The 13871-nt window shown below is 38.2% G+C and overlaps 3 protein-coding genes across 3 annotated transcripts; 2 read left to right on the forward strand and 1 right to left on the reverse strand.

Annotated features, from left to right (window-relative positions):
* Window positions 1-7785: 7785 nt before the first annotated feature.
* LOC110874059 lies at window positions 7786-8331 on the reverse strand. Its single transcript, XM_022122994.2, has 2 exons — window positions 8032-8331; window positions 7786-7927 (listed from the first exon to the last, which is right to left on the reverse strand). Exons 1-2 carry the CDS (start codon window positions 8291-8293, stop codon window positions 7881-7883), a joined length of 309 nt encoding a protein of 102 aa, XP_021978686.1. The 5' UTR covers window positions 8294-8331; the 3' UTR covers window positions 7786-7880.
* Window positions 8332-10842: 2511 nt separating this feature from the next.
* Window positions 10843-12118, forward strand: LOC110875184. Its single transcript, XM_022123384.1, has 2 exons — window positions 10843-11793; window positions 11960-12118. The coding sequence occupies exons 1-2, from the start codon at window positions 10843-10845 to the stop codon at window positions 12116-12118; spliced, it is 1110 nt and encodes a 369-aa protein (XP_021979076.1).
* Window positions 12119-12983: 865 nt separating this feature from the next.
* Window positions 12984-13512, forward strand: LOC110875183 (Werner Syndrome-like exonuclease). The gene has a single exon (XM_022123383.1). The coding sequence runs from the start codon at window positions 12984-12986 to the stop codon at window positions 13446-13448; it is 465 nt and encodes a 154-aa protein (XP_021979075.1). The 3' UTR covers window positions 13449-13512.
* Window positions 13513-13871: the final 359 nt, after the last annotated feature.

The following is a 13871-nucleotide window of genomic DNA, read 5'->3' on the forward strand; positions in this document are numbered from 1 at the left end:
AATAGATATCAAGAAGTTCCAATCGACATTGTCGTAGGCCTTCTCGAAATCTATTTTTAACATAAAAGCCTTCCTATTTCTTTTTTTCAACCACTCCATCACCTCGTTAACCACAAGAGGACCATCAAGAATGAAAGGGTCAGATAAGAAATCCGATTGTGACTCGGATATAACCTGACCCATAATCCTTTTGAGACGATTCACTAGTATTTTAGAAATAACTTTACTAATCATCCCAATAAGGGTAATAGGTTTATAATCTTTAAGAACCAAAGGCGTTTTGACCTTAGGAATCAAAGTAATAAAAGACGACCCGCAACCTGGATTAATAGTACCTGACCCGTGAAATTCCACCATGATATGATAAAAATCCTCCTCAAGCAAGTTCCAAAAACGCTTGACAAAACGAAAATTAAACCCATCGGGCCCTGGCGCCTTATTTGAGCCACAATCAAAAACCGCCTCTTTGATTTCTTGTTTCGAAAACATGGCAACCAAAGACACACTATCCTGTTCATTAATTTTCTTCAAACCCAAACATAGTAGCTCTGGGCGAAAAGGAGCCGCCTCTTTAAAATGATCTCTATAAAATCTCATTATTTCTCTCTTAATCAGCGTAGGCTTTGCAACCCATTCCCGTTAATCACAATGCCCGGAATAGAGTTTCGCGCCTTTCTTCCGTTAACAGCGCTATGGAAGAAACTAGAGTTTTCATCACCAAGCGAAGCCCACTTCACTCGAGATTTTTGTCTAATGTCACGCGCTTTATGATGCTCGATTTCTTCAAGAGTTTTCTTGCATTCTGACCACACCCAAAGATCTGTCTCATCCAAGTCTTTTAATTCCATTTGTAATTCAATCTCCTATTTTTCTTTCTGTAACCGAGATTCATCTCCCACTTCTTTAACACAATACTTTTTGAACCACTCTTTTAAACAGAACCGAAGCCGCTTCAATTTGTTTTGCAAGTTAATATCCGCCGGCCCATTATTAACCCAACCCTCTAAAACCGAATGAATAATATCCACACAACCAGTACGATCCAACCACGAGTCGAACATCCAAAAGGGTTTCGGCCCAAAGTTTGTATCATTCACCGATAAGACCATAGGAGAATGGTACGAGAATTCTCTATTAAGAGCTCTAACACATGCATTATGCCATTTATTAAACACATTGTCACAAACGAACATTCTGTCGATTCTACTCAGCTTACAATATCCCCTTCTATTAGACATGTATGTATGTTTCATCTCTTTCAAATTATATTCCCGTAACCCTGCTTCATCAATAAAATCATTAAAGTCACGGGCGCAAACCGGATCAAAAAATAGAGTTTTTTCTTTCATCCCGATCTCTGACCGAATTAAAATCTCCAAAAACTATCCACCAACCTTGACCCATCTGAATAACCTGATTGATTCTAGCCCAAAGGTTTCTCTTATCAACATTATTTTGTGGAGCATAAACATTGATAATATTCACCCGAATAGAACCGTCCAAACCCGCTACGTGAAGGAAATTTGTGTCTTTGGTCACCGAGTCAAGTCTTTCGAAAACACTTTTGGATCCCACATACTCACTAAACCACCCGAGTTCCTGATAGCGTTAACAAACTCATACTTAAACCCCAAACCTCCCCAGTAATTAGAAACCAACCTCGATTGAAGATTACTCACCATAGACTCTTGCATACCAATGAATGAAATCCCAAACTCGTTTTTAATCCTCTTTATCCAACCCGCTATCCCACAAGCCCTAACACCGCGAATGTTAATAGAAAGACAATTCATTTCTTACCACCTTGTAAGCCTTCATGTATAATTGAATCTTGAATCATCCCGCCACAATTATGCAAGTTGGCTCCCAGCTTCTCTCCCAAGGCTATGGTCGCTTCTACTTCTTCAGCTTGTAGCCGAATTACATCCTCGAAAGAGTTCTTCGAAATTTCACATGATTTTTCAGTGTCGACACCTTCATTGGAAATTGGTTGACTGTTTAAGTCCAAAGTATCAGAATCCACATTAGCCGAAAAAACCCTTTGGACTTCAATATCATTTTCACCAACACTATTATTAAGGCCTAATAATTTATCCAACCCAAACGGATCTTCATTCTTAGACCTCTTAATGACTTTCAAGCTTTCTTGGCTACTAGTATAGCCTTTACTGGGCCGGCCCGATTCATCTTTTTTATACTTTTTTCTTTTATTCACATTTGTAGCTGTTTGACATTCCACATCTTCTAGAACCTCATCAAAACGAAAGTCAACTGCAGGCATAAACTCACAATCATTACCTTCCAAATTATCAGCTGACTCTTTAGTTGGCAATGATTGAAAGTCATCACTCCCGTCATTAATTTCTTTATACGTTTCCGTAATAATTCGGTCAACATTCATGTTGACTTCTTCAGTTCCATCGGGCAAAATTTCCGGCTCAGATTCCGATGACTAATCATCCAACGACTCATCTTCTTCTATCTCCGACGATTCGTCATCCTGCTGAGGAATTTCTTCAACGAAGTCCGGAATCCACTCACCCAACTCCTCCATCACCCAAACCCGAAACTTGCGATCCTTCCAATTAAGTACTACCTCCTCCGACACACGCTTCCCATCCCCCACCAGAACACCAATGTACTCGTATGAGAGATCGAGATCCATATCTGATCTTTTAGCTTTGTGCACCACCTTACCGAACATACCACCTACAACATCAATAACTTCATTTGTTAACAAATGCAAAAGAATGCCTTGAACTTTTAACCACGCCAATCTCTCGAAACCCAACGCTTGTCCTTCCCATATGCTAACCATTGAGAACTTGTCCACTACCGACTTGGTAGCCTTCTGAACTGCCTCAGCCGTTTCCGAATCTTCAAAGGACAACAAAACGTCTACTCCTCCCAGATACTAAACTCTCCCTAACCCCGGGCATATTTCTTGTAAAATAACTTTTATGTTTTTCAATGCTTGAAGGTCGACCATCCTTGCCACTAACGCTCTTCCATGCAACGAAGTGAACGCATTAATCTTGTTGTCTACATTGACCGTCTTCCCCACAAGCATATCTTTAAACGATCTCTCCCCGGAATGAAACGAACCTTTCATGGCCTCCACATGAACCTCTTCCACCTTCCTGTTATTGTTACCATTAACCGAATGGTTCGATTTTTCAGCCTGGCGATTGTTTATCTCCCCATCTTCAAGAACAAAGCGAGCAATGCTGAACCATAATTTGTATTCACCCATACGAATGTTACGTAAACTTTTGAGCAATTCGTCCTTGTCTTTAACGTCAAGCATGGAGATAAATCCAAACCTGTTGCCTCCTTTGTCTCTTTTCCGCGCAATGTACAAATCGAAAATCTGCCCAAATGGACGAATCTGAGTCGCCAAATCTGAACCGCTACATCCCTCTTGAAGATTTGTGATGAAAAGTTTAGTAATCCGACGTTGGACACTCTCCGGGATTGGAATCCGGCGATGGTGATCCATAGAGAAAAACACTATAAAAATCTTTTCAATGTTTTTTTTTATTTTCTATTGTGAATTCACGGGTTCTGATAGTGAGTTTTCTGTAACAGGTTCTTATGATGATAAAAGAAAATGTATCTAACTTCTTTCTCAACTACAACTGATGGTGTATCCTTCACGTTGAACTTAACGTCTTAGGTTGGGCTTAAATAGGTTCAACTTTCTTTTTTACCCACTTACAAATACTTTCACTAATTTACTATGCATCACATGTATACTGCCTTGATCTTTGGAGGGTGGTTTTCTGAGCTAATGCTTAAATCCCGTCTAACAGGTTATCAGTATGTCACGATGTATATCAGGGAATGCTAGATACTACCTAAACTGACACCTAGACTCGACCGGTAGATTGTGTTTATAGATAAACTTAATTTGTTTTGCTTTCCCAGCAAGTTGTTATATACAACATTGCTTTTCGAAGTCTTTTTTTAGATCAGACAAAGTTCATTCTGTTGATTATATCTTTAAACATGGATCTAAAATTAAAAGCCTAATCACGTTTATCAAGCCAAACATGAACATGAACATATAATAGAGGTACTTACATGTTGGAATGGTTATCTTCGCTGATGATGATGAAGCCATGATTCCGTTATGATGCCTTGGTTGATGGAGACTAAGTGAGAAGCCTTGATTGGTGTTTTAGGAGTAGTATTATTCTCTACATGCATGAATGAATAAGATGACCATCCATTTTATAAGTTACATAAAAAAAACTCCTTTGGCATTCTCATTAAAGGCAATTAAGGGAAATCATAATAGTCATAATGGTCCCTTAATTGTAAATGTTCACAATTACTCCCATCAAGTAATTGTTAGGGACCCGTTATGTCATGTTGGTAAACATATCTCAAATGATCCATAGGCCACATTATGGGTTATTTCTTACATTCTCCCACTTGGCCGAGTGATCATTTGTGATGAGTATTAAGTAATTTTGGCCAAGTTTAAAACACTCATCTAGTTTCATGTTAAAACTATAGCAGATAGTTACAGTCATTCGAATTGAACTCAATTCGAGACCCCCAACAGTCATACTAAAGTCTCAATATAAAACACTAAATAATAAAACCAAAAAAATGACAGAAATAAAATCCTTAGGGTAAGAATTACCTTACATAAGTTTTGTCTATAAATCATAAGGTGCGCACAAAACATTAGTATAGATAAAATAAAACATTCAAGGAAATAATAATCGTTCACACACAGTGTATGCTTTCATACAAGGTCTTTACTAAAACCCATTCTCATTACAAGATCTTGAAAAGTTCTGGGTGGCAGACCTTTAGTCATCGGATCCGCTAGCATATCTTTAGTGCTTATGTGCTCGATACAAAGATTATTTTCCTCTACACGTTCTCGAACGAACAAAAACTTTGTATCGAGGTATAAACCAGCTCCGCTCGAACTGTTACTGTTTGAGAAACTAACAGCAGCTGAGTTGTCACAGTAAATCTTCAATGGTCGTGATATGGAGTTAACAACTTTGAGTCCAGTAATGAGGTTTCTTAACAACATCCCATGGCACGTTGCATTGTACACTGCAACATATTCTGCCATCATCGTTGAGGTTGTTGTTAACTGTTGCTTATGACTCTTCCATGAAATTGGTCCGCCTGCAAGCATAAAGATGTACCCCGAAGTCGATTTCTTATCATCTTTGCATTTAGCAAAATCAGAATCGGAATAGCCTACTACTTCCAAGTTGTCAGTTCTTCTGTATGTCAATTTATAGTCTTTCGTTCCTTGTAGATATCGCAACACTTTCTTTGCTGCTTTCCAATGATCTAGGCCGGGATTAGATTGATATCGGCCTAGCATTCCAGCAATATATGCAATATCGGGACGAGTACAGACTTGAGCATACATCAAACTTCCTACTACTGAAGTATAAGGTATCAATCTCATTTGCTCCTTTTCAACCTCTGTTTTGGGACACTGAAAAGAGCCGAAAACATCTCCCTTAACTACTGGAGCTACTGATGGAGAGCATTGTTGCATGTTATAACGTGTAAGAACACGATCAATATAAGCCTTCTGGGATAGACCTAATATCCCATTAGTACGATCTCGGTGTATTTCGACGCCTATTACGTAAGAGGCTTCTCCGAGATCCTTCATGTCAAAATTTCGCGAAAGTAATCGCTTTGACTCATGCAACAAATCTAAACTATTACTTGCCAGAAGGATATCATCCACATAAAGGACAAGTATAGCAAAGTTGCTCCCACTCATTTTGAGGTAGGTGCATTGATCCACTTGATTCTTGATAAAGCCTTGTTTTTTCATAAGCTCATCAAATTTTAAGTACCACTGACGTGATGCCTGTTTTAACCCATATATGGATTTCTGTAACTTACAGACTAAGTGTTCCTGACCTTTAGGTTTAAAGCCTTCAGGTTGAGTCATAAACACATCTTCGTGTAAGTCACCATTAAGGAAAGCAGTTTTGACATCCATCTGATGTAACTCCAAATCAAAATGAGCTACCAATGCCATAACGATTCTCAAAGAATCCTTCCGTGAGACAGGTGAGAAGGTTTCTTGATAATCAATTCCCTCTTTTTGAGTATAGCCTTTAGCAACCAATCGTGCTTTGTAGCGTTCGACGTTTCCATTTGGGTCTAATTTGGTTTTGAATACCCATTTACATCCTACGGGTTTTACCCCTTTGGGTAATTCAACCAATTCCCAAACGCCATTCTTTTTCATGGAATCAAGCTCATCAATCATAGCTTTATTCCACTCTAAAGATTTATCACTACCAATGGCTTCATTATAAGAGGTTGGATCGTTATACTTTCCTAAATCCAAATCAGCTTCATTAAGGTAGGTTACATAATCATCAAGGTTAGTGGGCCTTCTTGGCCTTGATGACCTCCTAAACTGATTTTCAGGTTCAACAAGTTCATTAACTGGTTCAAGGATTTGGTTATGTTCTTGTGAGTTTGATGTGCCTTCATTATTAGGGACGTTAGGAGCATTAATTTCAGAGGAAACATGAGGTGGTGTAGTGTCATGTACAAGAGGTGTAATAGGAGATAAATTTGAAAAACCCATCCCCCCCTCCTCTTGCACTTCTTGGAAATTAAAGACTCCATTTTCACTGCTCCCACTAACCTTAAAGTCTTCTATAAAATCAGCAATTCGACTTTCCACAATACGGGTAACGTGTGAAGGGCAGTAAAATCTATATCCCTTTGATCGTTCGGGATATCCTATGAAATAGCAACTGACTGTCCTCATGTCAATTTTCTTTTTCAAAGGATCATAAAGTGTTGCTTCAGCAGGACAACCCCATACTTTCATATACTCTAAGCTTGGTTTCTTTCCTGTCTAAATCTCATAAGGAGTTTTTGGGACAGATTTAGAAGGAACCCTATTTAGTATAAGAACGGCTGTCTTCAATGCCTCAGTCCATAAAAATTTAGGCAAATTCGAGTTTGCTAACATACTTCTTATCATGTCCATAAGGGTTCTATTTCTTCTCTCAGCAACACCATTCTGCTGAGGTGTACCTGGCATGGTAAATTGGTTCACTATCCCGTGTTCTTTATAAAAATTAAAGAAAGGACCAGGAGCTTGACCAATGTCTGTATGTCGACCATAATACTCACCCCCTCTATCTGATCTCACTACCTTTATCTTACGGCTAAGTTGGTTTTCAACTTCAGCCTTAAAAGTTTTAAACATTTCAAGTGATTCAGATATTTCTTTAATCAAATACAGGTACATGTACCGAGAATAATCATCTATGTAAGTAATAAAAGACGTATGGCCAGTAATGCCAGGTGGAAAAGGTCCACAAATATCAGTGTGTATGAGTTCTAATAATCCAGAACTCCTTGTGGCACCCTTTTTATTTTTATTCGTCTTTTTCCCTTTAATGCATTCAACACATGTTCCAAAATCGCTAAAATCAAGATCTGGTAATTCACCATCCTTCACGAGTCTTATCATTCTGTCTCGTGGGATGTGGCCTAAACGTCGATGCCACAATTTAGATGATGTTTCCAAATCATGTTTTCGTTTTCGTTTGTTGATTTTCTCATTCACGTTATATGACAACAAAGATTTCGAAAAGCTATCATCTAGTTCTAACTTATAGAGATTTCCATCCAGATAACCACAACCAAGAACTTGGGAGTTTAAACTAATAGTGACCTTTCCATGCCCATGTAAAACTTCAAAACCATCATTGTCTAATTTTGATACTGATACTAAATTTCGAGTAATTTTCGGTACATATAATGTATCATAAAGTTTAATACAATGACCATTTTTCATAATAAGTTGCATGGTTCCTATGGCCTCAACTTCAAGTTCTTCCCCTCCTCCCGTTCTAAGTGTTCTTTGGTTTCTTTCCAGCCTCTGGATTGTAAGGAATCCCTGTGTGGAATTGGTAACATGAACCATTGAACCAGAGTCAACCCACCATGTGTTAATTGGTACATTAATATTAAAGGATTCAATTATCATAAATGTATAAGTACCTTTCTTAGCCAGCCATTCCTTGAATTTTGAACAATCTCGTTGCAAGTGCCCTTTGTTATGGCAGAACTTGCAACGAGACTGTCCCTTGGAGACATTAGGGCTGGAAACAGTATTTGAATTCGTTTTCTGGACTTTGGAACTTTCCCCTTTAAAATTTCCCTTCCTTTTCACTGACTTAGTGGTAGCGATATAAGCAACTTCTGGTTGTTCTAGTTTCAAACGTTCCTCCTCCTGCACACACATTGCTATCAACTCACTCATTGACCATTTGTCTTTCTGAGTGTTATAGTTGATCTTAAAAGCATTAAAACGTGCAGGAAGAGAGGTCATGATGAAGTGCACTAGAAAACCGTCGCTTATTTCCATGTCCAATCCCTTTAATTTATAGGCCATGTCGCTCATCATCATTATGTGCTCACGCACACCACTAGTCCCTTCATATTTTGTGGTAAGCATCTTCAAAATTAGAGAACTCGCATGTGCTTTAGAAGATCCCTTGAATTGCTCCTCAACTGAATTTAGATATTCTTTAGCATTCTCTCTCTGAATCAGGTATAGCTCCCCTAATGGCACTTGAGATGGAATTCTTGATAACCATAAGAGACATTCTGTTAGACCTTTCCCACTTTTCATGCTCTATTTTCTGATCTGCATTGCTTTCAGCAGTCAGAGCAGCAGGAGGGTCATGTCTCAGGGCATAATCAAGATCCACCATACCAAGAGTCAGTTTAACCGTATCCCTCCATGTGGCAAAGTTTGCCCCAGTCAATAATTCAATTCCAAGGCTAGGGCTAAAAGTGGATGCTAGATCAATACAAACAGAAGAGTTAGAGTAATCTATTTAGGGGTAAGTTTTTTTTCTGATCAAAGCGATATGTTGCTATACTTAGCGAAATTGGGATGGAAGATTTTGCTTTTTTTTGTCTTCTATAAAGGTAGGTTATGATCTACAAAATTCAGATTTAGCTCCTTCTTGGGATTTTGAGTTAAGTGTAAAGTAATTCAACAAATTTGGGTCACAGGTTTAGTCTTTCTATTTGACAAAGAAAAATAGTAAACCGAAAAACATTTATTGTTAATCCAAGTTTCTCCTGTGATAATTTGATACATACCTAGTAACGGGTGATCCAAAATAAACCCAAACCAAGACAAAAACTTGAACCCAGCTAATGATATAGTGAACTAAAAAATTAGTAGGAAAACTTCATAAGAAGTTACTAAGAGTAGTTTAGTAACTGCTATTAGTGAGAGTATTAGTAGTAAACTTTGTTTAATTTTGCTTTTTGTTTAGTAAATTTGGATTATTAGTCTTGTGTTTAAGATCAATCATTCTCAAATTAGGTATTCCTTGTAATCTTTCTTGATCGTTAATTTCAATCAATCTGAGTTCTTATCATTCGGTTCCATTACCGGGAAACCATGGTGTAGCCCAAAGTACTCGCAATAGCGGAATTAACTCTCCTGACCTGATTTCAACCCAATGAGTTGTTATAGCCGCTAAATTGGAAACACAATATGATGTAAAGATTACCTTTTGTAAAATAAATGTTTTGTTAACAAGGGTGTTCAATTCCCCGTTATGAAGCTATAATTTAATCCAACTTACTAGTAGTATAATAATTACTAATAACGACAAAATCAGGGTACCAACTTATGGTCACACCCTTGGGGTGTCGTAAAATCGGGATGTGATAAGAATGTATACATACACCTATGTTTCTTATGTAAACGAGAATGAATGCACTATAACCTGAACGTTGTGTTTACGTGTTAATATGTGTCTCATCAATCAATTTTCCTTCTTGATTTCCAACAATTGGTAAGAGAGTGTTTTAATTAGTCCAATTATGGGCATATTTTACTCTTAATTCATTGCATAGCAATCCGGTTAAGAAACCATCAATTAGTTTAATACGGAGGATGTCATCAATTAGATCATCACTTGAATCAAGATGTTGCGACTCATAATTCTTACGAAATTGATCAAGAATCCAAGATGGTTCTTGCCAATCATTGCAAGCAAAAGGAGTGAAATTTATTCTAAGTGGTTTTCACTAAGATCATAAGCTTTTTAAAAATAAAGGAAATTGGAAAATTCTCCATTATTTGGGAGGCCTTAACCAGTGGTTTTTAATTAGATCATAAGCTTTGTAAAAATAAAGGAAATTAAAAAATTATTGATTATTTAGGAGGCCTTATCCAGTGGTTTTCAATCAGATCATAAGCTTTTCAAAAATAAAGGAAATTGAAAAATTCTCGATTATTTGGGAGGCCTTAACCAACAAGCATAAAAGAAAACGATTTTTAGAGCACAATCAAAAAAGAAAACATTCACACTAAAATAAGTGTGAGATTACTCATAAAATTAAAATATAAAAAACTTTCTTGAGCCCAGAAAGCAGTTCCGGATGATAAGCTAGTATCATATAATTATTCAAATCAGATTTTTAAAATAGTTATATGATATATCTATTGAACTAACCATTTTTTTTTAATCGGGTGGTAAGCCAGAATAGTTTAAAATTACTAAGGGTGGTCAGTATGGCTTGTTTGAGTGGGATTGGTGAATGGTTTCACCGATCGGTGAACCACCCCGGCCATAGTTCGGTGTTCGGTGATTGTGAAGATTCGGTGTATACTCACCGATTGATAGAGTGAATTGTTTGAGGAATATGACCGTTGAGGACTAGCCGTTATATAAAAAAAATTCAACTTTTCCTTATAAAAACAATACCATTCAACACCATTTTTCACCATTTTCTTCTCCATCCAACTATTGTCTAAAAAAATTCACTTCTTCTATTTTTCCAATGGATGATATACCACCGCTATTCATTCCAATTGATATTAGTGAAGACGATGATTCTTCCTCGAGCGATAGTAGTTTAATTTTTTTTCAAAATCTTATTAACGAAGCCGCTGAACTGGAAGACAGGGGCACTTCTAGAAAAAGGAAATCTGTCCGTCGAGATCAAGTGAAATGTCATGAAAACCTTATGAGAGATTATTTTGTCGAGGAGCCCGTATTCAACGAAGAGGTTTTTCGTCATAGGTTTCGTCTGTCGAAATGCTTGTTTTTAAAAATTTTGAGTGACGTGCAAGCGAATAACTCGTGGTTTCAAGACATCGTGGATGCGAGTTTGAAGAAGAGTTTTACACCGATGCAAAAAGTTACGTCGGCGATTAAGCAACTTGCAACCGGTAACCCCCCAGACGAGTACGACGAGCATTTAAATATGTCCGAAAGGACTTCCCGAGAAAGTGTAGAAAATTTTTGCGAAACGGTATGTAATTTATACGCTTCCGAGTTTTTACGTAGACCTACTAGCCACGACGTTGCGCTCTTGTACCAAGCTCATGAGGAGAAACATCACCTTCCTGGGATGTTGGGTAGTATTGATTGTACATATTTTGTTTGGAGAATGTGTCCAACGGAGTTGCGGGGTCAATATATGGGGGGGGGATCACAGTCACCCGACAGTTATGCTCGAAGCGGTGGCCTGTCAAGATTTATGGATTTGGCATGTTTTTGTGGTCCACCAGGTTCACAAAACGACATCAACGTGCACCAACAATCTCCATTATTTCTTACTGAACGAAATGGAACTGCACCAAAATGCCCATTTTACGTGAACAACCACTTGTACAAGCGTGGATACTATCTTACCGATGGAATCTACCCTACTTGGTCCATGTTTGTGAAATCATTTCCGTATCCTCGCATTGGGAAAGAAAAGAAGTTAAAGAGGCAACACGAGGCGGCAAGAAAAGACGTGGAGCGGGCTTTTGGTGTTTTAAAGGCAAAATGGCGTATACTTCATCGACCGATGCGTGCTATAAGTGTTAAAAAAAATTAGGAGTGTCGTATATGCATGCATTATTATGCATAATATGATTCTAAAAGATGACGGAAATGTGATTGCACAGGTACATATTCGGGATCCTCCAGTTGAGCCCGTTTTCGAAGACATTGTTTATAACGAGCTCATTGATGAAGATACGCATTGTAGACTAAAATATGATCTTGTGGAGCATCTTGGGGAACAAGATTTACCCCACCTTTTGGCGGATTCCGACGACGAATAGTTAAATTAGTTTTTTTTTTATTTTATTTTTATATTTTAATGTCATGTTATTATTTTAATTTTATGTAATGTGTTTTTTTAATTAAAAGTACCTTTATTTACATTAAATTATGTTTATTTATTTATGAATAATTTCTAGAAATAAAAAATATATGACTCAAACACTCTAAAGTGATTGAACCATACCCTCTGATTGAGTGTAAAATGGGGAGTTGACATGGCATGCTATTATTGGGTAGAGAATAACTCAATCACCCTAGAGTGATTGAACCATACCCTCCACCCTAACGTAAAAAAGAAACTTTAGCTTCTTAAAAAAAGAGTAAACTGCAATTTTACCCCCTGGGGTTAGGGTCCATTGGCACCCTTACCCCCCTAAGGAAATAATTGCAATTTTACCCCCCACTATTTGCTGTTATGTTGCAACCTTACCCCCTGGCCTCAAATTTGTTGACTAATCTGTTGACTATAACTTGAAATGACTATAATGCCCTTTCATATTACCCCCTATGTTTTGTGCACTCTGTGATATTACCCCCTGCCACCACTGCCACCGCCATTCACCACCACAACCACCACTGCCACCTCCAGCCACCACCACAACTTAATATCCCTTTCATATATAACACCACCACTACTTCCGTCGGAAACCTGCAACTCCGGTCATCTTCTCCAACGACTGCCACCACTGCCACCTCTGCAACCTCCAGCCACCACCACAACCACCACTGCCACCTCCAGCCAAACCGAAGCTGCTGCTGAGTCAGCTAAAATGGCAATAGCTGCCGCAGAAGCCGCTGCATACTTAGCCAGCAAAGAATCAAACCAGTCAACTCAACCACATGGATTCGTAAACTTCACACGGGATGCATTGCCATTTTAGCTATTGCCAAACCCGAAACCTCGAAAACCCCATCGCCACGCTCCAACTATGTGTGGGACGCCACTGCCTGATTTTCCAAATCCTCCTTGCCACTTTAATCCCTGAATCGCTCGTAAACTTCCTCGGTAACCCTTCTTACATATTTGTTGGGGTCGGGATTGAGAATGATGTCGAGAAACTTAGGAAGGATTATGGCGTGGAGGTTGCGAAGACGGTGGATTTAAGGACGCTGGCTACGGATGTGTACGGTGTGAGGGAGTTTAAGAAGGCTGGGTTGTTGCAACTGGCGAGGATAGTTCTTGGGAAGGAGATAAACAAGCCGAAGAGTGTTACGATGAGTAGATGGGATGATCAGTGTCTCACTTTGTTGCAGGTACAGTATGCCTCTGTTGATGCGTTCTTGAGTTTTCAGATAGGGATGATCTTGATTAATGGGAATCATAACTGAGTGAAGGTTGCAATCTATGATCACAAAATTTGCGTTGTTAATATTTAGTGTTTGATGCGACTGTTTAATATTTTAAAATTCTGTTTGTAACGTTTATATTGTAAGAAAAATAGGGTTGTTAGTATTTAGTTTTTGATGTGACTGGGGTCAAAAATTCTGTTTGTAAACTTTTATATGTACAAAGTTCCACTTTACTAAATACTGGAAGGTGGTATAACAAAGTGATATTTGATCGTAAAAGTTGAAAGAGTATTTCAGATCATATCTTTTATTTACATATAACTTCAACTAATATAACTTCAAATCAGTGCCATTTTAGCTGCATACTTGTTCGTCACAGTCTGATTCATCAAACTTCACACCGGATGCATTGTAACTGCGACAACTATTGCCATTTTAGCTGACTCAGCAGCAGCTTCGGTT

Source organism: Helianthus annuus, chromosome 9, assembly GCF_002127325.2.
Source record: "Helianthus annuus cultivar XRQ/B chromosome 9, HanXRQr2.0-SUNRISE, whole genome shotgun sequence".
NCBI classification, from domain to species: domain Eukaryota; kingdom Viridiplantae; phylum Streptophyta; class Magnoliopsida; order Asterales; family Asteraceae; genus Helianthus; species Helianthus annuus.